Source organism: Tachypleus tridentatus, chromosome 13 (genome assembly GCF_004210375.1).
Source record: "Tachypleus tridentatus isolate NWPU-2018 chromosome 13, ASM421037v1, whole genome shotgun sequence".
Taxonomy (NCBI): Eukaryota; Metazoa; Arthropoda; class Merostomata; order Xiphosura; family Limulidae; genus Tachypleus; species Tachypleus tridentatus.
The window spans coordinates 138,733,331-138,754,537 of record NC_134837.1 but is presented as its reverse complement, the minus strand read 5'-3'; the positions used below and the strand labels follow the sequence as shown (position 1 = coordinate 138,754,537).

The window sequence follows — 21,207 nt, the reverse complement described above, 5'->3', positions numbered from 1 at the left end:
ACTTTAGTAAATAAGTTTGCTTCATGTCCTGTTGAAAGTGTTCGTACATGTGTAGGGAAGCATAATATGCTAACACAGAAGTACATTATTGTTAATTAATTTACAACCGTCTCATCTGGGACTTAACTTGTCTTTTCCAGATCTTGTGTCCTCTTATCATATTACTCTCAGAATAAATAGCAGGAAACCTGAAATATTTATCCTCCTGATCGCCTCTTACCCATCTTTCCTTAAAAAACAAAAGAAAAATACTTTAACCTATTCCTATAATACAAACCTTAAATCCCCAGAATTGTCTTAGTATCTGCATTGAATCCTTTCTAATAAGTAATATTGTGATCAATATGCCTATTAAAACATTCTAAAAGTCTATTAGTACTACCACTAGAAATAGAAAACTGCTTCGATGACTTCAATACATCCAGTAGTGTACTAAGGCCTTTTTTTTTTCAGGTTTGCTTGTTATGCACATAGCAACACAATGGACTATGTATACCCTTCATACCACTGGTATCGAAACCCAAAATTTAGTTAATTATCGTAAAATTCCAGACCTACTGAGCTACTGGAAGACATTTATCTACTCACTCTATTAAATAGATTCCCCTTTCCCATCTGCATTAAATGTGTAATCCAAAAGTTATGACGTAAATGTATTACCTTGCACTTACTATAATTATGTTATTTGTCAAATATTTATGCAAGTCATTTGTTATACTTCAACACCTTATCACAATTAGAAATACCGAAATGTTTAATGCCGTCAACAAATTGTACAAAAAATGTTAATTATGCTTCAATAAGCATTATTGACATAAATAAGAAAAAACAACAACAATGGCATAAACGCTGTCTCGTGAGACATTTTATTAGTTACAACGGTCCAATATAACTTGACTCAGCTAATAGCAACCTTTTATTTCTGTAATTTAATTAGCTATCATTTTCTCAACGCATACCTATGTGAATTTTTAAGCTTGTGTTATTTTACGCAAAGTTTCTTGAAAATCTCAAAACATGAAGTTAATATTCTTTTCACTATCTATATAACGTATGACATCCAAAAGAAATGTTAACATATTAGTAAGGGAAGGTTTTCCTCTAGTAAACTCATATTAGCTTTCCTTAATTATATATATATATATATATACATTCAAGTGATTTTACAAAGTTTTTTCTTTTGTCAGTCTTTCTGGAATTTTCCCAACAACAAAAGTAAAACTTCATGTATACTTAAGAAATGTTATATTCGATAATTTTTATCTCTAAAAGGAAATTAAATAGGACTATCATTTGGCTCAGAGGTTTATTTGCTAAAGCCAGATTTTGAAGTAGTTCATTTAATTAGCTCAATACAAACTTGTATGTTTATAACAATAACAACAAAAAGCCTCGCGGTGTATAATAAATTGTGTATTTGAAGCATTCGTGTTTTATGTCTAGAAAGAAACAAAATTATTATTTATTTTATTATTACCATATCATATTTTTTTCTGTCTGAAACATACGAAAAATAAATATAAAAAGGTAGTCATGGGTTAAATTATGGTGTAGGGGACTACACAGGATGCACGATGGGATACACTGAGGAGTAAAAGGGGATTTGGACTGTAGTGGTATTGTGCCAATAAAGCAATGTAAAAAATTTTGTGCTTATGAGCATTAGATAATATGTACGAGTTTCAGTAGTTTCGACGTAGTTTAATGTTATTATTAACTAACTATGAAATCTGTTGCGAATATTGCATTTTGGAAAATTGGCAAATTTTAAATGGGGTAGGCTACGTTTTTTTACGTTATAACTTTTTAAGTCTGTGATAAATGCTTGACCGTAACGTTAGTTTTGCTAGGCCTAAGTTTGTAATTTGTTAATATTAGGCTTAAGCTGAGTCTTACCTAATTGCCGGGTGGAATATTGACCAATTAACGTTGTATTGGTATTTTTTTTTGTTTCATTTTGAGTCTAATGATTAATTAAAGATACAGAGATTTGTTTGTCTTGTTAATTTTTTGTTCGTTTTGGCAGATACTGTGTTGAATTGGAGCTTGGGTGTTGGCAATTGTTTTCGAAATGTGTTGGTAATATTGTTGCAATTTAAGTTCCACTGTCATGGAACTTTGTTATTGCTTAAATTTTGTTAAGCCTTGTTTTATTTTTAGGACGTAGCCTTGCATAAAACTTTTCTATGATGTAAAGGTAATACTAACAGCATTACACTATAAATTTCAAGAGTCATAAACTACTGGAAAGTAAAATAGCTAATGTTCAGCCAACTGCATGTGAAATTATAGTTTTAGTATCTTTTGCAGTAATACGTAGATGAACTTTGTTCTCCATCTAGATGTATGCACAAAGACTATTAAGGCTTTTATAAACAGTAAACGTTTGTGTTGCAGTAAATTGCTACCTCATTACTTTTAATAGTGTGTGAAGTTAATACTAACAGGCTAAATATAATACTATCTTTTAAATAAAAATGTTAACATTTAAGGTATGTGGTAATTTCTAATATTGGTTTTTTCATTTTTAAGTGATATTTTATCAACATGTTTTTTCTAAAAATATATCTATGGTTTCCATATAACTTATTTCTAGTAACTTGTCAAATATTTCCTTACTTTTATGGTTAATATACTATTGTGATTGTTGTAATTTAAGGAGCTAGTTACAAAAGGTTTTTTTTCTTTTATGTGGAAGAACTAGAAATGTCTTATTCTAATGGTTAAGATTTTTTTAGGTTTATGGATGATCTTTCTGTGAGTGATCTGTTTGAATGCTGGAACAACAACATAAATGACAAAAGTATAAAGTTTGTTTCCTAATTGAGACATGCAGAAATTATATTGGCCATGTGGGTGTGTCTTATCACTTCTCAGATAGGTTTGAAGTTTTACTGAACATGGAGATCTGAAATAATATTTTGGTTACATCTTTCAAGAACATTTTGAAGGGATGCAATAAAAATGGATTGTTAAAAACTGAGCTCCTGAGTTAAATGGAGATACTGATCACATGAGTTAAATATTCAAGATGAATATATTCTTTATAGGAAAAAATAAGGGGGGCACAAATGAAAGATCAGATTGACAGTTATCACTAAAGTCTAAGGAATATAAAGACCAAGAAAGTTAAATAGAATGTTGGGAAATTCAAAAGGGAATATGAAAAAAAGGTTGGCTAAAAGTGTAAAAAATAACAGGAAGAACTTCTTTAAATACAATAATAGTAAACAGTGTTAAGATGTGACTAGGTTTTTTGAGGGATGGTAGTGAAAAGTTTATTTTTGACAGTCATGAGATGGTTGGGTTACTAAATTCAACATTCTCTTTAGTCTTTCCTAATGGATAATTAAGCAGCATTTCTTCTTTGGAATAGTTTCTAGAGAGAAGCAATTGATGATAAGGTGGTCATATTAATTTTAAGGTTTTTAAGGAGATATTGGGATGTTTAATGAATGACAAGGCTTCTGGATCAGGTTATATTATTCTTAAGAATTTCAGAAGAGCTTAAGAATTAATTAACACTCCTACGAAAAGTGGGGCCTAATAGGCCCCAGAGCAACTTGAAAGGTTATTAATATTAAGCTAATAATTTTGTATTTAAATTAAATTGCCATTTAAATCCATTAATGAATGGATTAACGAGATTCCCACTGTCCCTATCTACAATCTAGCGAAACCACAGCCAGGGGAACAGGCTTGGAGAAATCAGGACTAGAAACGTCTTTTCGTAGGAGTGTTAAATAATATGAGCTACTTTTTTTTTTGCAAGCCTCTGAGTAATGGGAAGATACCAGAGGATTGGAAGTTGGCTAATGTTGCTAGTTGTAATAAGGATGTTGCTTTACAAAAAGTTTAGATTATTTGGGGATGGGGACAAATAAATAGCAAATGTTTTTTAGATATGAAAAATGGAAAGTAATGTATGCAAGTTAGCATAATTTGAATTATAAGTACAGTTGTGTGGAAATAACTTCAACAGTATTATGGGGAAAAAAGGATGCGATGTTCTGGCTGATTTGTCTGTTAAGTCATTCAAGTTGTTGCTGGTGATTGGGCAAATAGCTTTTAGATTCTATTTATATAAATATTAAATGTAAGCCTAACAGTAATTTCATTTTTAAATCATTGGTTAAGCCTTATTAGGAGTGTTTGAATCCTTACCTTAAGAAGGATACTGAATTGTTGGAAAGAGCTCAAAGGAAGGTTACTATGATAATATCTGAGAAGGAAAGATTGTCATATTAGGACAGGTTAAAAGGGAGAATCTGATTGAAGTGCTCAGTACAATTAAGAAAAATGATAATATTGATTTGTTCCATTTCTTTTTTACATGTTTAATGTGAGAAAGGTAGGATAAGTTGACATGAATATAAATTTTGGCAGAGTAGGAGAACTTTTTAACAATGACACTTTTACTTATCTAACAGAGTAATTTATCTTCAGAATGGATTGTTTTCAGATGTGTTGGATGTAGCAATTTTATGAAAGGCTCAATAAATGTCTTAATAATAATGGCTGTTTTTATTTTGTGTACATTTATAACAAATTGCTGAAAAACAGATATTGGAAAGTGAAATTGTCGTTAGCTTGGCAATTAATCAATTATGTAGAAGCATTGATTACATTATTGTCTCGTAAAACAATTAATTAATTGCATCTATAATAAAATAAATGTCATGAGAACTATCAGCTGATTAAAATGAGTGTCTAATTGTTACAAATTTTGATTGTTCCATCTAAGGTTGATAGATGAAAAGTTAGCCTGTGTATATACTTACTCATGAACCTATGTATCTTTTTTTGCTATAGGTTTTTATGTAAATATTTTCTGTTGTTCTGATTGAAAATGGATTTCTAAGCTATGGGTATATTACAAACCACTTTTTCTAAACTTAAAATATAAAATTGTTTTACCTTGATCTTGCTGCTTAACTTAGTGTCTGGAAGTGTGTTGTGAGGTTAGTAAGTCAACAGCATCAGAATTTTTGAAAATATTGTTTTTAGCAGATATGTAATGTAATTAAGTTGTATTTAGTGGTTGTATTATAGCAAAATGTTATAAGTGTATGTTGATCGGAGAAGAAGCTCATAACAGTTTGTTGATAATATAGCAAACATAGTGCATTGCATTAGATGTCTGATAGAAATTGTTTAAAGGTAACTAATAAATATGTTTTTGAAATAGGAACTGGTTTTGTGCCCATCACCTGGAAGCTTACTCGCTGGATAAGTCTTGAAGCCAGTGCTAATATGATACTTGTACTTGTGGATCAAAAGAGATTTTTTACCCCTGGAACTGAATATGCAAATAGACTGCTTAATTTCTTGAGTGTATGTTCAACTAATAATGACACTAGTTGAAAAGTGTAATTGGAAGTTCCATTTTTGACTAATTTGAAGGTTGCAGAAAAACATTGCTGTTAATTAAATTGTTTTATAAGCTCTTTGTTATTTAGTCATTCAGTGACATAATTTCCTGTTTGTTTCTTTTTTATTTTGACAGAGAAAAAACAGTATACTCCAATTTATTTTGGAACATTAGTTATTATTGATCAAAGGATAAATAATAAGACTTGGTCAAATATATAGGTTACCACAGTATATATAGAAATGCTGTGGTATTACCTGGCCTGAGGAAAATTAAAAACCCCTTAAAATTTGTTGTGCACTTAGTACATGTTGAACAAAAAGAAGTGAACTGGGCCTAACGAAGAATACCATATACTGTGGCAATGTCTTCTGTTTCATCTCATTCTCCTTCGCATTCTCTGTCAGCTGCATCAACATTTGTTGATAAGATAGATCCATTTAAGAAAGGCTCTCTGAAAAGGAAGCAGAAAAAATCCCAGGGTTCTTCAAGGTATAGATCAACTAGTGTTGTTGAATTGCAACCTCTTCCTCAGTTAAAAGGTGAGTGAAGTTCAGTTAATATTTAGTTTAGTCTTTTTTAAAACTTTTTCCAGTAATTTGTTCTTTATTATGTATGTGTGCATAGATATTGTAGGTGTGCGTGCTTAACATTTTTATAAACATTATGGAACTACCCTACATTTAAAATCATTAATTTCATATGTAATACTTTGCATTTTAAATTTGGTCTAATTTTAAACTGCTGTACATGAAAATTTATGAAAAACAGTGCAGTACAAAACCTTAATATTATTAATTGTATTCCATTTTCACAAGATTACTGAAATTTGTGGATATTTATTGATACAAAATAAACATTACTTTGCAACATGAATTATAAATGAATAAAATGCTGAATATAATTGGCAAGTATTTCCACTTGTAGTTACAGGTTCTTGGAATTGAGTTAGACATTAATATGAATCAGTAATCAGGTGGTAGTAAACAGTGTAAACAATTTATGATCAAGCAAGTAGATAAGTCACAAAATTTTTACTTGTTCCTTGGCAGAAAGTGTTATTTCCCAATTGCTTATGCCTAAAGTAAATGGAAAAGACCTATTTTTTCTCTTCAAACTTTGTTTTTGTCACCTGGGTAATGAAGTTTTCAAATTTACCCATTTTCCAGAACATTCCAGGTAGATTCAGTGCTAAATAGCTGATAGAGAATTTTCTCAAACTTGCAAGAATTTTCAAAAACTTTCTAGGATGTTATAGAACTTAAGTGAATTTTCTAGAACTTTCCATAGTAATATATACAGGGGCTTACCACTCATAACTTCAGTTTAGTTCTAGCTGTCTAAGTGAACACAAGACTTACCTGATTTTATCAGAGATGGCATCAAGAAGCAGCAAGCATTCTCCAGATGCATTGTTATGTATGTGGCAATTTATCACAACTGAGTTCTCTGTGGGGAGGCACATTGTCAAGTGTGAGCCACCAGTGGACCTCCAGAAGGGATTGTTCTCACCATTGCACATAAAATTGGATCTTATGAAATAATTTGTCACAGCTCTTGATAAGGAGTCTGCAACCTTCAAGTACCTTTTGAGACTTCTTTCCTAAGCTGTCTGAGGCAAAGGTCAAATCTGGTGTCTTCATTGGACCACAAATAAAGAAGATCCTGAAGTTCACAGAATTCCCCAAGAAGCTTAGTAGGAATGTAACAAAGCTGCCCCAAGCTTTTTTTCTGTGGTTCAGGCATTCTTGGGCAGTCACAAGGCTGAAAAGTGTGTGGAACTGGTTGAGGCTCTAGTGATGAACTATGGCAAAATGGGCTGCAGGACATCCCTGAAAATCCATATCTTTGATGCTCATCTTGATTAATTCAAGGAGAACATGGGAGCATACTCAGAGGAGCAAGATATACTGAACTTTGAATGCTGCTGCCAAGAAGTATATAACGAAAATATGATGGAAGACTATTTGGGGTCTGATACGTGAATGTGATTTATATTAGTCAGAAATCTCAATGAGCTACTCACTTCTAAACATTTTTCTTCATTTTTGTATAACTTTAGTATAAATACATGTAAATTTTGATTCATTAGTTTTTATTCAGACCTTATGTAAATGAAAATGTGCAAATTTGCATGTTTTTACATAGAAAATGGGTTAATTTGTAAATTTCATTATCCAGGTCACAAAAGCAAAGTTTGAAGAGAATAGTGACCATTTTCTGTACTTTTACAACATAATCAATTAAGAAATAACACATGCTATCCAGGAACAATTTTTTTTTTTTTTTTTACAGTGTAATTTAGATGTGTCAAATAAGCTTAATAGTATGTGCCATTCATCAGAAGATAAGAACATCATCATTGGTTGTTATTTTGTACACACTATTTCAGTGCAAAGTGAACCAACAGTTTGTTTTAAATTGGCAAAATGTCAGCTCCACACAAATTTATTCTCGTATTTTTTATCATTGCACTTGTAGAACAAACATTTTTTGAGGTAACATTACCAGAAATAATTTGAGTAGGTCAGAAGGATTTTTTTCAAAATTTGAAATATTACCCTACATTGTATCATATCATCTATATAATCAAAATAATGTTTTTCTTGCATTTTATCAGATCAAGAATGACATTCAATTTTTTAGTTTTATGTCTGTTCTACTGCAAATGTTCATTTTGGTTTTACACTTTTAGGTGTATTTACATCACATAAGATCTTTGTGTTACAGGCTCATGTTCTTGTTTCTAATGCATTGCTGCCCAAATGGACCTTCAGTTGTAATGCATTAGAAAAACTGTATATTTGATTTATATGCACGATGTCAAATTTGTAATAAACAATACCTAATATATATATACATCATATTATTATTAAAACTTGTGATGTTCTCACGTTAGTAGATTCTGTTAAATTAACTGATAAAAACTTGTTCATGTGAATGATAAATTAATTTTTATTTCCTTAATGTTTTTACAAAGTACCTCAACCACACCTAATTGTAGGTCATGTTTACAAATAACATTAATGCAAACTAAACTGATTTGCTCTATCAATTGGAATGAACTCCAAAAGCTTGAAACAATTGTCATCTTTACAATTTTGATCTTCCTGGGTTTTTTGAGCAATCCTTAAATAACGACAAACCAAAAACTAACAATATACTAAACTCTTACCAACACTTTTTGTTTTTTTTTTCTCTCAAGGCACATGGTAAACAGATGATGTCATCTTACCCCCTGTTGTAATTGGTTGTTCTGGTTCTGAGGGAGTTCTTCTTAGGTAGATTGTTGATTAAATTCACTGATGGCACCCTTGATTCTCTTGACAGGAACTTCAGACTTCTTAATAGGGTGAGATTTCACTAACAAGTTCTCCTTTGGAGTTACCAGTCAGCCATTTCCTTCACTAATGTACATTGCAAACTGATGTATGGGTGACCTTTGGCTTGGATCATCTATCCATTTGGATTCTGTAAATCACATTTATTCCTTTCTGTACATCATATGGGCTCTCTCAGCACTACAAAATTTTGGAGTTTATCCTCTTTTGCAGCAGAAATTGTTCAACCATATGTTATCTGTATGGGATCCAATCATACCAGCATTAACATCATAGCAACATTTCATCACAAAGTGATTTTAAATCTTCTGGGTAACTTCATGTAATCTTATTTTCACATCCAAGAGATCTCCTTCCAACCACCAGTTCTTCAGGATATACAAGATTATTTGGTTCTACTGTATTCCAGCCACAGTGTGAAGAATTATTGCTAATAACTCTGGCTGGAGTATTTCAGTTCTTGGTGGTGCAATGGTTACTGTACACTGTTTCCATTCAGAATTCAACCTCTGGTGTAGCAGTTGCTGTGTAGCAGGTAGGAATTTTCTGGTCATAGATTTTGAAGTTATTTATAGCCAACCTAAACTTGCATCAATGTCTCTGCAGAAGTGAGTTACCAAGATGTACCTTTCTTTAGTGTCAGTTACCTGTATGTCATGTGGTATATAGTAGACATTTTGTGGACATTTTATCTGATGCTGCGATTTGGGTATAGTGCTCACGAAATCCTGGTGTTATAGCAGTGTACTTGTTTGGCATTGTAGTGTGTTTTCTCATAGGGCTTCATTGTGAGTGGGGTCAGTGGGCACAGAAATATTCCTTTTTTTATTATGGATCTTCCAAATAGTGAAAATACAGTCCATAAGTAAACGACCACATCTTGAAGATTCTGAGCAACTATCTTCAACATCTGTAACACCTCTTTCTTATACTACATTCTCTTTCAGACAAACCTTTAGGACAGATGTCTCCCTTTTTCATTCAGAAGGGACTTGCTGGCTCTCCAAAGTCAGTAAAGAAGCTTCAGTCTGGTGGCATATTGGTGGAAACATCCACATCTCAACAAAGTGAACTCCTTGCATTCAAAGGCAATTGGGGATATACCTGTTGAGGTTACACCTCATGTTACTTTGAATTCATCACAAGGAGTTATTGTTTAGAGGGATTTGAAGAAAATTTCTAAGTCAGAGATTGTTCCTGGTTTCTCTACCCAAGGAGTTTCTGCAGTGAGGTGTATTTCCACTTGCAAAGATGGAATTATGATGTTGACCAGTATATGCAAGAAAAACAGCTTGTTTGGGTTGAGAAAATATTTTACGTAGAAGAGCGAACAAAGTTTCGACCTTCTTCGGTCATCGTCAGGTTCACAAAGAAAGAAAGAGGTGACTGACCGGAAGCTGACCACATGTTTGGAAAGGGTTGTGTAACTGAGTGTCGGAATGTAGAGGGCAGTGTTAGATGTTTGAATATATAATTTTATTTTATTATATTTAATATAGGTATAAAGGCGTTCCTTTATATTGGTTTATTTTGGGTTTAAGTTGTATAAGTAAGGCTTCTTTAACAAACATAAACAAACGCAAAATTAAAGAAGCCTTACTTATACAACTTAAACCCAAAATAAACCAATATAAAGGAACGCCTTTATACCTATATTAAATATAATAAAATAAAATTATATATTCAAACATCTAACACTGCCCTCTACATTCCGACACTCAGTTACACAACCCTTTCCAAACATGTGGTCAGCTTCCGGTCAGTCACCTCTTTCTTTCTTTGTGAACCTGACGATGACCGAAGAAGGTCGAAACTTTGTTCGCTCTTCTACGTAAAATATTTTCTCAACCCAAACGAGCCGTTATCTTAATTGCAGGGTACAGCCATACATTCCAAACCCTCTCCAATGTTTCCAGTGTTAGTGGTTCGATCACCCGAAGAGATCATGTCGTGGTTCCTTGATGCATGCTCGTTGCGGTGGTAAGAACCACAATGCCTATGAGTGTGAAATGGACCCTCGTTGGGTCAGTTGCAATGGCTTTCACCCATCCTACTTTTGCTCTTGCCTTAAGTGGTTGGAAGAAAAAGAGGTGCAGCATTTGAAAATGATTCAAAACATGACTTGCCATGAGACTCGAAAGTTGCTGTCAACCACTTCATCACAGACTTATGCTGCTGCACTTTGTTACACTACTATAGTGGGAATGCAGACAGATCTCTCTGTGCTTTTAAAACAATCATTCTCAAACCATATGAAAAATCTTTTGACCTTCATGGTTAAAAAAGTTGATGAAGCAATGTCAACATCAATCTGTCCCTAACATTCATTCCAGCAAACCTCCAGATCCACTTCTTTTGGTTCTGAGTGTGGGCATTTCCTCAGGTACATTTTCTCCAATCCGAAGATGCAAAATGATCATTCATTTCATGTCCTCAGTTGCTGGAATCCTCTTCCAACAGCAAAGACCTGCCCAATCGACCCAGTGCAGGATCCATGGAGGTTGATAGACCTTCCTCAAATAACGACAGTAAAGAAAAAAGACATGGTCATAAACAACAGGTTTTCCACCCAGTTCCCTTACACATAAATAAAAATGGCCACTTTGGTACAATGGAACTGTTGAGGTTTACGTTCTAATCTGGATGACATCAAAACACTGATTGCTTCCTATCATTTTGTGTCTTTCCTTGCAGGAAACATTTCTGAAACCTTTTGGCAGTTTTCTTTGGACAGAAATTCCACAGTGTGTGATGGACCGAGTGCATGGAGGGGTGGCACTGTTAGTGGATCAGCATGTGCTCACCCTGTCTTTACCACTCGACACACCCTTGGAGGCTGTAGCCATTTGTGTTTCCTTGGGTCATATCATCACTGCTTGTTCTTTCTACCTGTTGCCTGGAGAGACCTATGTTGAATAAGACCTTCATTCTCTAGTTAAACAGTTGCCATCTCCGTTTTTAATCCTCGGGTACTTTAATTGACATCATCCCCTCTGGGGAAGTGCTGATATTGATAGGATGGGTTGCTCCATAGAGCATATGCACTTTGATCATGATCTTTCTCTTTTTAATAGCAGTTCTACTTATTTTCATGCACCTAGTCAGTCCTTTACTGCTATTATTCTCTAAATTTGCTCCCCTTCATTATTCTCCCACTTTTCATGGAGGGTAAACAGTAATCCATGAGGAAGTGATCATTTTCCTATAATCTTGAGAGAGACTGGCTATGGTCGATGCCACCTGACCTGGGTGCCACAGTGGAAGCTGGATCAGGCAAACTGGCCATCTTTCACTGCTCTCGCAGAACTTGATCCTGCCATTGTCTGAAAGCCATCAGTAGATGACTGTGTGGCAGCAGTAACTGATTGTATTATACAAGCAGCTACTGAATGTATTCCCAAAACCTAACACGTTTTCCACGATATCCTCGTCTGTGGTGGAATCCTGCCTGCCACATGACACAGAAGGCTCAAAAACTGGCCTGGGATATTTATTGTAGGTATCCCACACTTTCACACTGCATTACTTTCCAGCAGGCCTGTGCACGTGCTCAATGGGTAAGACGTCAAAACCAGAAGGAATCTTGGATTAAGTTCTCAACCAGTCTATCCTCAACCACCAGGTAAACTGTGGAGGGGCTTTCCAAATTGCTATCAATATGAAGTATATATGGTAAATTATAATAATGTAAATACCAAGGTACATTTCAGAAAGGTGTGCTATTTTGAACTGCATTTTCAATGCAGTTTTCATTGGAAACTCATACTCTGATTAATAATTAATTATTACAAATTAGAAATAATCTGTTTATGAAAATATGCGTATATGTAAAAGAGGAAGCTCACCTAAATTCCACCCAAGGTATTACATAATAATAAAGAAAATCAAGATTAGCTTAGATTGAACATTTAACATACAATAAAGAGTAAAGCTACAAATCAAAAGAAATATAACATAGAGAAAGTTTACATAGCACTATCAGGCTAACTATCTTTCATCTTAATGAAGATGTTGAGTTCTACAGATCAATGTCTCTTTGATGTTAATTGTTAAGCAACAACGATGATTGTCTTTCATATTTTATGAATATATGTAGGTAACAATATTGGGAGGCTGAGGGAGGCTTGGCTCATTTTGGGGGGATTAAGCCCTCCAAGCCTCCCTTGGTGCTGCTGCTGCATTAAGACTCAACAACAGCACCATTTTACACATATTCTCTCCCAAGGTTTGTCCATATCTTTAGGCAGTGTTATTGGTGATGGTGACAGTGTCCACCTTGGTAATGTTTTTAGTTTTTTAAAGGTCATTTATCTTTTTGATGCTATTTAAGTTTTTTTAATTTATACATTAGACTTCTTTTAATGTGATTCCCTTTTAAGAATCGCAGTAAATCTTGTTTGATTTGAAATTAGAAAATGGTCGTAATGTTAAGTAACTCAAAACAAGGACTTCAAATGGCAAACTTCAGGTGACTAATGCTGCTGTTTGAACTACTCGTTAGCCAACCTGGCAAGTTAGTTAAAGTTTTGCTAAAGTCTTTTAACACTCCTACGAAAAGACGTTTCTAGTCCTGATTTCTCCAAGCCCGTTCCCCTGGCTGTGGTTTCGCTAGATAGTAGATTGGGACAGTGGGAATCTCGTTAATCCATTCATTAATGGATTTACATGGCAATTTCATTTAAATACAAAATTATTAGCCTGATATTAATAACCTTTCAAGTTGCTCTGGGGCCTATTAGGCCCCACTTTTCGTAGGAGTGTTAAAACTTTTAGTACTTTACTTTCTGAAAACAGGCATAACATCAAATAACTTGAAACCAGGACTAGAAAGGCCAACTTCATATGACTAACACTGTTTTTTGAATTTACCAATTAGTCATCCTGGCAAATTATAATTAGTTTTGCTGCAGAAAGTCCTTTACAACTTGTGTTACTGTAGTTTTTCTCTTAGTGCTGTAAAGTAGATGTAAAAATTGGATATAATGATATTTATGTTTTTAATTCAAAAACTAAACCTTTTCTTTTGCCTTAATTTCTTTTTATGAATTTTAATAATTTTACTTTAATTTTAACCTTTTACTGGATGTATAGCACAGATAGCCTAGTTGCTTTGTGCTGTAAAACACCAAACCAACCAACCAATCCAGAATTAGATTTGGTAACTTCATGGTTGGAGCAGTCTTTTAGTAACAAGTGATGGAATAGTGGTGGCAATTAGATGTGGACCTAAAGTTTTCCCATTCCATATATTATAGCAGATGGTATTCCAAATTGTAGTTTTTGAGGTAATGAAGAAGGAAGTGTGGCTCGTATGTTCCTTGCGTTTAATAAATTCATTTTCTAAATGTTTTATTATATTACAGATGTTCTCTTATTCCTGTCTTTTTTTTTTTACTGATTTTATTATTGCAACACTCTGAATTTGTCTCAATGATATAATCTACTTTTGTGTCTGATATTTTTATTAATCTTGTCTTCAATCAGAATTATTTTTTAAATCCTTAAGTAGTGTCTTTCTTAATTTCTTAAATTTTTGTCTCTAGTCTTGATCTTGTCTTAATTTCATCACCTTTATAAGGACATGTAGTCCCACTTCAGACAGTTATTATAGCATTGTTCTGTTGATGTTGTTTTCTTTTTTAATTATCTAGTGAAATTAAAAGTCCACACTACAAATATTTACAAATTAAGTTCTTTTTTGCATCTTACAAACTACTCTCATGTCACATACTTGTAGGCCACACTTACAATGATGCTATCTGCTTTACATTTGTATTAAGAATGAACATAATGTGTACAACTTTATGACTGAAGTGGAGGGATAGTTGCATTCAGCTGGCTAGAAATTATGATAGTCTTGAAACATCTCTACCAACTTCTAAATTATATTTTGAGAATCTTGTACTTCAGTTCATTAGAAAACTTCATGTAACATTTGTTTTGAACATTCTAGGTGTTATAGGCTTATCTGATCTTAACTTCATTATGACAGGTAGCTGTTTCTGCTAACAACTAAATTGCAGCATTAAAACTATAACATAACAATACAAGCTTCCAAAATTCAAATATTGCAGCATTTAAATTAATTACCTGAATTTTGTAGCATATTGATCATTTGTTACATATTGATGTATAGGTGTAGTAGTGAAGAAACTTGTTTGAATTGTACAATTGTATACACTTGACGTATATCATCTGCAGGATAAAATTAACTCTAGTTTTAAAAGTAAAGTACTCACAACACACTTTCTGGATATTTCAATATCTGCATGTCACTGTGTGCACTTAAAAGTTTGTTTTTAAAAACCCAAAACTTTTCTAGGTACTTTCCCACAGAGTAAACAAGTGTCCTTTCAAACAAAGTATTTTCATGAATTTTTAAATAAACAAGAAACATTGCCTGGTCAAAACATATAGAAGCATGAGTACTGGAAGCTAGTTAACATTTTAATATTGAGCTGTTTTTTCTTTGAACAATAAATCTCATCACTTAGCAATGATAACAAATGAGTGGCATTGCCAAAAACAATGCTACTGCATTTACTAGTAGTAAATAGATAATTACATATTTCAACTTAGGTTAAACAGTGGTATAGTATTTGTAGAAATTGATACTTTCAGAAACTATTATTCAATAAAGGATAAGTATCCTTTAAGTATTGATGTAGTTCTCATCAATGAACTGAAACAAACATGGCTGTTGAGAGAACATTACTGCAAAGTTTGTTCAAAAAAGCTGGAAAGAAATTGCAAGTTATCCATTAACTCTCTTGCCATGGGATCAGTCCCAAGGGCCAGCCATGTAACCATTTTGTGCTTGTAATAATTTTCATGCCATAATTTTAATGCAGTAAACATACCTTCATAACATTTTAAGATTATCAGTAAGCATTACAAGACTTTAGTGTACAAATTATTTTATTAAATTTTAAGATATTTTAAGAAACGTTTTTCTCATGCATTTTTCTTTTAATGTTGACTGTCTAACGTACATAGTAATATTTCATCTTGTTACTGGGTTACTTTGAAATATCTTCCAGTTTAATAACCTGTAAAAAAAATTGCTGTAATATGCCCATAAAATATTTGAAGTGATTTAAGTGAATCTGGATAGGTTAGTTAAAAAAAGTATAAAAATATAGTTAAGAAATTAGTTTCAAATTAATACTGCTTAAAGTTAGCTCTGACAAAATTAAGTTTTATCTGTTTAGGTATCATTTACTGCACATATCATGATGTTTGAGGCTTATATTCAACATTTTATTAAACTACCTTTTGTTTGTTATATCAATTAGTATAGCATAAAGTCATAGCAAATAATAAATATTTTAGTAGTATATTAGTCTTAAGTTCTTCATTTTATAAGGCAATTATAAAAGTTCTGAATTTCCTCTCGTGTGAGAAAGGTGACATTTTCTGTATCCCATATTCTGTATTTTATTTACCACTTCTCTACAGTAAGAAATTTGATGTTAGTTACACACTGTAACTTGATAATTGTTCAAACAAACAATTTTTATAGCTTTCAAATTTGTTGGCTACAAAGCCATCATAAAGAAAATTGGACCCTTCCTGTCACATATTTTTCTTTAGTGTAATTTTGTATTATCCTTAATGCAGAATCCAAGGTTTGTCATCTATCAAATGCTATATTATGTTCAAAACAGAGAACTTTAATTTTTTATTTTTTTTTGGTACAAGCTTTCTGTATATAATCAGTCAAAAGCTCAGAATGTCCAAATATTTTTCTCAGTCTCTGCAAGATATTTACTTTGTAAACCTTTTGTTTTTGTATTAGATTCCAAGTAGTGAGGTAAGACATTAGAGCTTTTCATATTTTTCTAGGCCCAAATACAATAGTTACTAAATTTGATAATTTATAGTGGAATTACATAGTATTGATATCGTAATTTACTTTTTTTGATATTTCAAAAGGTATATGTAAAACCCTTAGGTTTATATTTTTTATATCTGAAATGTTATAAGGCTTAATAACTTGTGGCAAGTAGCAAATTAGTACAAAATTTTTAATTACAAAATATTTTCTGTACTTCATTTAGTCTTCTATGTTTTACAAAAAATAACTTTTAAGAGCTTATTTATAAATAGCAAGAATGTATATACACATGTAATGCATTATGTCTAAAGTGTGACTGTATTTTAGAAAATCCTGATCCATTAGAATAAAACCAAACCAGTTTTATTTTCCTGAATATGTTAACATGAGTGCATATGCACCACATCATTGCAGTTTTTGTGACGTTAGCCAGGCGCAGCTGAAATGTCAACATTATAAAAAATTATATGGATGTATAACGTTATTAAATTTTTTTATTTTTTAGAATAACATTTGTTTTCATGATATAACTTGTAGTTATTCTAGAAGGAAAAAAGCATAATTTATTTATTTCTTTACTTCTGTGGTGGTTACAAGATGAGTGAAATTGACCCAACCTATACAATGATAAAGTAGTAAAAATAACAGAAAATTTTTTAAAGAAAAAAAACCAAATACTTTAATTACCTCAAGGTTATAAAGATTTTCATGTGAAATTTGAAAGTATTTTGGTGCATGAAAATAACTTTAATATTAAAATCAAAATTATTTTTATGTTGGATAGTCAACATTGGAAAATAAAAATAAAATGTACAAGCAAATGATTACTTAAATTTTGAAACTAAAAAAAAATAAATCAGATACTAAAGTCTTGTAGTGCTTATTGATAATCTGCCAAAAGTTTCATCAAGCTTTGTGTATTAAAATTTATAATTTCAAACTATGATAACCACAAAATGGATATGACTGCACCTAATCATACAGGTTGGGAGTGATACCAGTGTTCTTAGGGTATGTTTTGTTGATACTGATAAGTATTTTTTTCCCTTATAATTAGTTCAGGTTTTGTATCATAGGTGAAATGTCTTGTTGGGTATATTATCAAAATTAGTTTATTCACTCATATTGTTCCCCAGATTTAAGGTTTGATTTGAGCATTACAATGTATATGGTGCTTAATTTATTATAAAAATCCATCAACTCTTAGTTTTTCCAGTTTTGATAGAAAACCTGGTCTGATAGTATATGGAAGCAGAATAAATGTGTTGTTTTTCACTTACATGCATATCCTTTCATGTTTCTCTCGTACTTCCTTTTTAATTCAGAGATACTATTGTGTATTGGCAATCGCAGAATGAACTTTGTTTGAATTATGAAATTACAATTGTGCAGTTATGTTACTATATTTTTTTTAAATCATGTCCCAACATGTTTGCAAACCTGTTCCCTGTAGATGCTTTTCATCAAAAGTGATGATTCAGTTTCTTAATTTTTGTGGACTGAATAGATATATAATGAGAACTACCTTGATACTACATTCTAAAAGTTAGATGCCAGAAGTGTTACACTGGCACCAAAACATGTCCTTGTTTATTTAATGTGTGTACAGATTAGAAAAAAAGTGTTATGTAGAAGGTTATATTAGTTTATTTCTAGTTGTGCAGTTGCAGAATTTTTTTTAAATATAAATTTATAGATAATTTTTACAGTGGTAATGTATTTCTTAACAATATTTTAGTGTGAATTAAAATGAAATTGTCAAAAACATGTGAAGTGCTTGTTGTGAATTATAATGCCTTAAAGTTAATAAAAGTGTACAAAGTTCATGTTTGATTTTAAAGGGTAACAAGATTATTAATTATTTACCATGTTAAAGAAGTTGGTGAAAGAGCAGTTTCATAAGGTACATGTAATCTTGTCCTTGTAAGTACTTTACAGTTATTGAAATTGTTACTTTCCTTTCCTGTTACACATTCATAATGTGATTGAAATTAATGGTTACATAGAATTAAAAATGTTTAGTTTTAAAATGCATAAATATACATTGAGTTAACTGTTCATATTAAAATATTTCTAAGTATTGTGTGTATCTGCAGAAAGATCATAATTGTCAGTTGCATATATTTTAATGCTTAATAAATGTTAGTTTATTTTATTAGTTTTAACTATTTAAATGTCTGTGTAACCTGGACTTTTAATTTGCAACTATTTTTAAATAACACAATACATGGTCAGAATGAAAAAAATTACAAGTTTTTAAGCATTTGGACTCCATACATATATAACACGCAAGTACAATTCTTTTATAGATTAATAAAGTAAATGCTGTATATTGTTTTATGTTAAACAGTATATCTTTGTGCAGCTTCATTTAAGCTGAATATTCTGGTACATTAGTATTGTTCTTCACAGATGTGGTATGGTTTGTGAATTAATAACTGTGAATTTGGTAAATGATCCAGGAAATACTTCATCAAAAAGACTGAACTTGTGTAATCTAATATGCCTTTAAAACAACATTTCTACTGTGTTATTTAATGCTTTCATCTGACAACATTGTGTACTGAGTTTTTTCTTCTGTGTCTTATTTGGCCTTTACTACAAGAAGAATGTAAGCATAATGCATATTTAATGCTACAACAAATTTGTATCATCCTCTCAAAAGAAACTACTTTTTTAACTAATGGGATGGATAGATAGGTCAGTGTGCAGTTGAATTGTAATTTGTGCTATTTTAAATTGAGTGCTAGTTTTGCAAAACTACTGTAACTTGCTGATTTGTAATTTTAGCATTTAATTTTAATTATAAGTGTATTTCACAGATCATGAAATTTTTATTGAAAATTTTTACAGAAGTAGATAAATACTTTATTTTACTATGTAAAGCCTTAAAGGCTTCTAAATGAAATTACTTGTTATTGCAAGATATTTTGTTTGAAAGGATAATGTTTCTAAAAAACAAAATAACACATGCTGAGCTACATAAATTGAGTTCTAAGGAAAACCACTGCCTTTGAACTGAATTTTTGGTACTTGTGGATGGTTGAGTCAAGCTGGGTGATCTGTGGAATTTGCTAACTGTTTAATTGCATCATTAAATAGTGACATTCAACAAACTAATTATTCTTACATGAGCTTAAACCTTTCTATTTTAAATTAGTAAAGGTTCAATTTGAAGACATTATCAAACTAGCCTTCATTTAATGATAGAAAGTTTAGTTTCCAATGTTAAGTACCATTTGCAATTTTTTATATAGTTTTTCAAATCATGCCTTTTCTTAAATTTTGAATATGTCAGAAAATGTGGTTTTATTACTTTGTCCCATCTTCAGTTTGTCACCTATGCATTGATTTGTTTTGATTTGAGACATTAATTACTTTTGCACCATTATCATTCTTTTTCTCCTTATTTTAAGTAGGATCTTATATGTGCTTTAACATCTTCCTTACATGTCTTATTGCTGTTGTTTCTGTTATATTTATCTAAGTGATCATAAGTAGAAACATGGGCTAGGTCCTCTTTCTGTCTCATTGAACATTGGGGTATACTCTGCTTGGCTTTTCTCACAATAACTTGTACACTGGACCAAAGTCTCTTAATTCCAGTGTATGCAAAGAGAAAATGCCACCAAAGTCCTAAACACTGGATTAAAACTGCTGACAGGTACTCTTATATCTCAATGGACTGTATTCCCCAGTCTTTAGCTGCAGGCTGATAAGCTACTCGTATTGGATTGTTGTACAGACCTGCATGACCCCCCAGGTATGATGAGGTGCCATCAGTGGCATGGAAACCATTACATCTTGTAAGGTGCTTCATCCAGTCTAGTCATGGTATTCTCTTGTGGATGTCTTTTGCCTCACCTGTGAGGGAGACAAATTGTACTAGAAGAAATCATCCATTATTGGCAAGTCCAACCTTAGTCTTTTGTCTTAACTAGAGGTGGGACTGTGCATCTCAGAATGGCTGGTATGGATATTAACACTTTTACTAATAAAGCATAAAACAATGTTTTAAACTTCCTAAGTCATTTCATAGTTAAGAAAGAGAGAGTTTGTAACAGACTGTTGCTGGGTGCTTAGATGGATTTTCTGTTCATTTTTCCTTGTTCACTCCATATTCCAGGTCTGTGGATGCTACATTCATCCTACTTCGTAACTTAAGGATTTCTATTATCTCTGAATATTATGTTTTACTACAAACAGAGAAGTATAGACTAGATATTGTTACTAAAAAAAAAAAAATCAAAGCAATGTACTACTTCAAATAGGGTAAACTGTGTATTATTACATAAAGGATAGGCTCTGTGTATCAATAGAAACAAAAGAATAGACTATATATTGTATATTATAAAAACAAAGGACAGACTTGATAGAGTGTATTACTATAAATAATTAAAGATAGGTATGATCAGTGTATTATTACAAACAAATTAGGATAAATTAGTATGTATTAATACAAAGGATGGACTTAATACTGCTTATTACTGGATGCAAAGCAGCATGAACTAGATACTGTGTATTAGTACAGAGGTTAGATTTTATGCTGTACATTACTGAAAATAGAGGATAGACTCAGCACTGTGTGTTACTACAAAGAAGGTTAGACTGTTTTCTTTGTTTCAGTAATAATTAGAGATGTTTTACATTTCAATTCC

At 32.0% G+C, this 21,207-nt stretch overlaps 1 protein-coding gene across 2 annotated transcripts in view; it reads left to right on the top strand.

Annotated features, from left to right (window-relative positions):
• The first annotated feature begins 1,545 nt into the window (after nucleotides 1-1,545).
• Nucleotides 1,546-21,207, top strand: part of wdb (serine/threonine-protein phosphatase regulatory subunit widerborst) — a 54,283-nt gene continuing 34,621 nt past the window's right edge. The window contains exons 1-2 of one of the 2 annotated variants that reach the window (XM_076475697.1): nucleotides 1,546-1,776; nucleotides 5,189-5,913. In XM_076475697.1, coding sequence (XP_076331812.1) covers nucleotides 5,736-5,913 — 178 coding nt within the window. In that variant the 5' untranslated portion in view covers nucleotides 1,546-1,776; nucleotides 5,189-5,735. The remainder of the gene's footprint in view (nucleotides 1,777-5,188; nucleotides 5,914-21,207) is intronic. The other variant, XM_076475698.1, reaches the window with a different exon arrangement.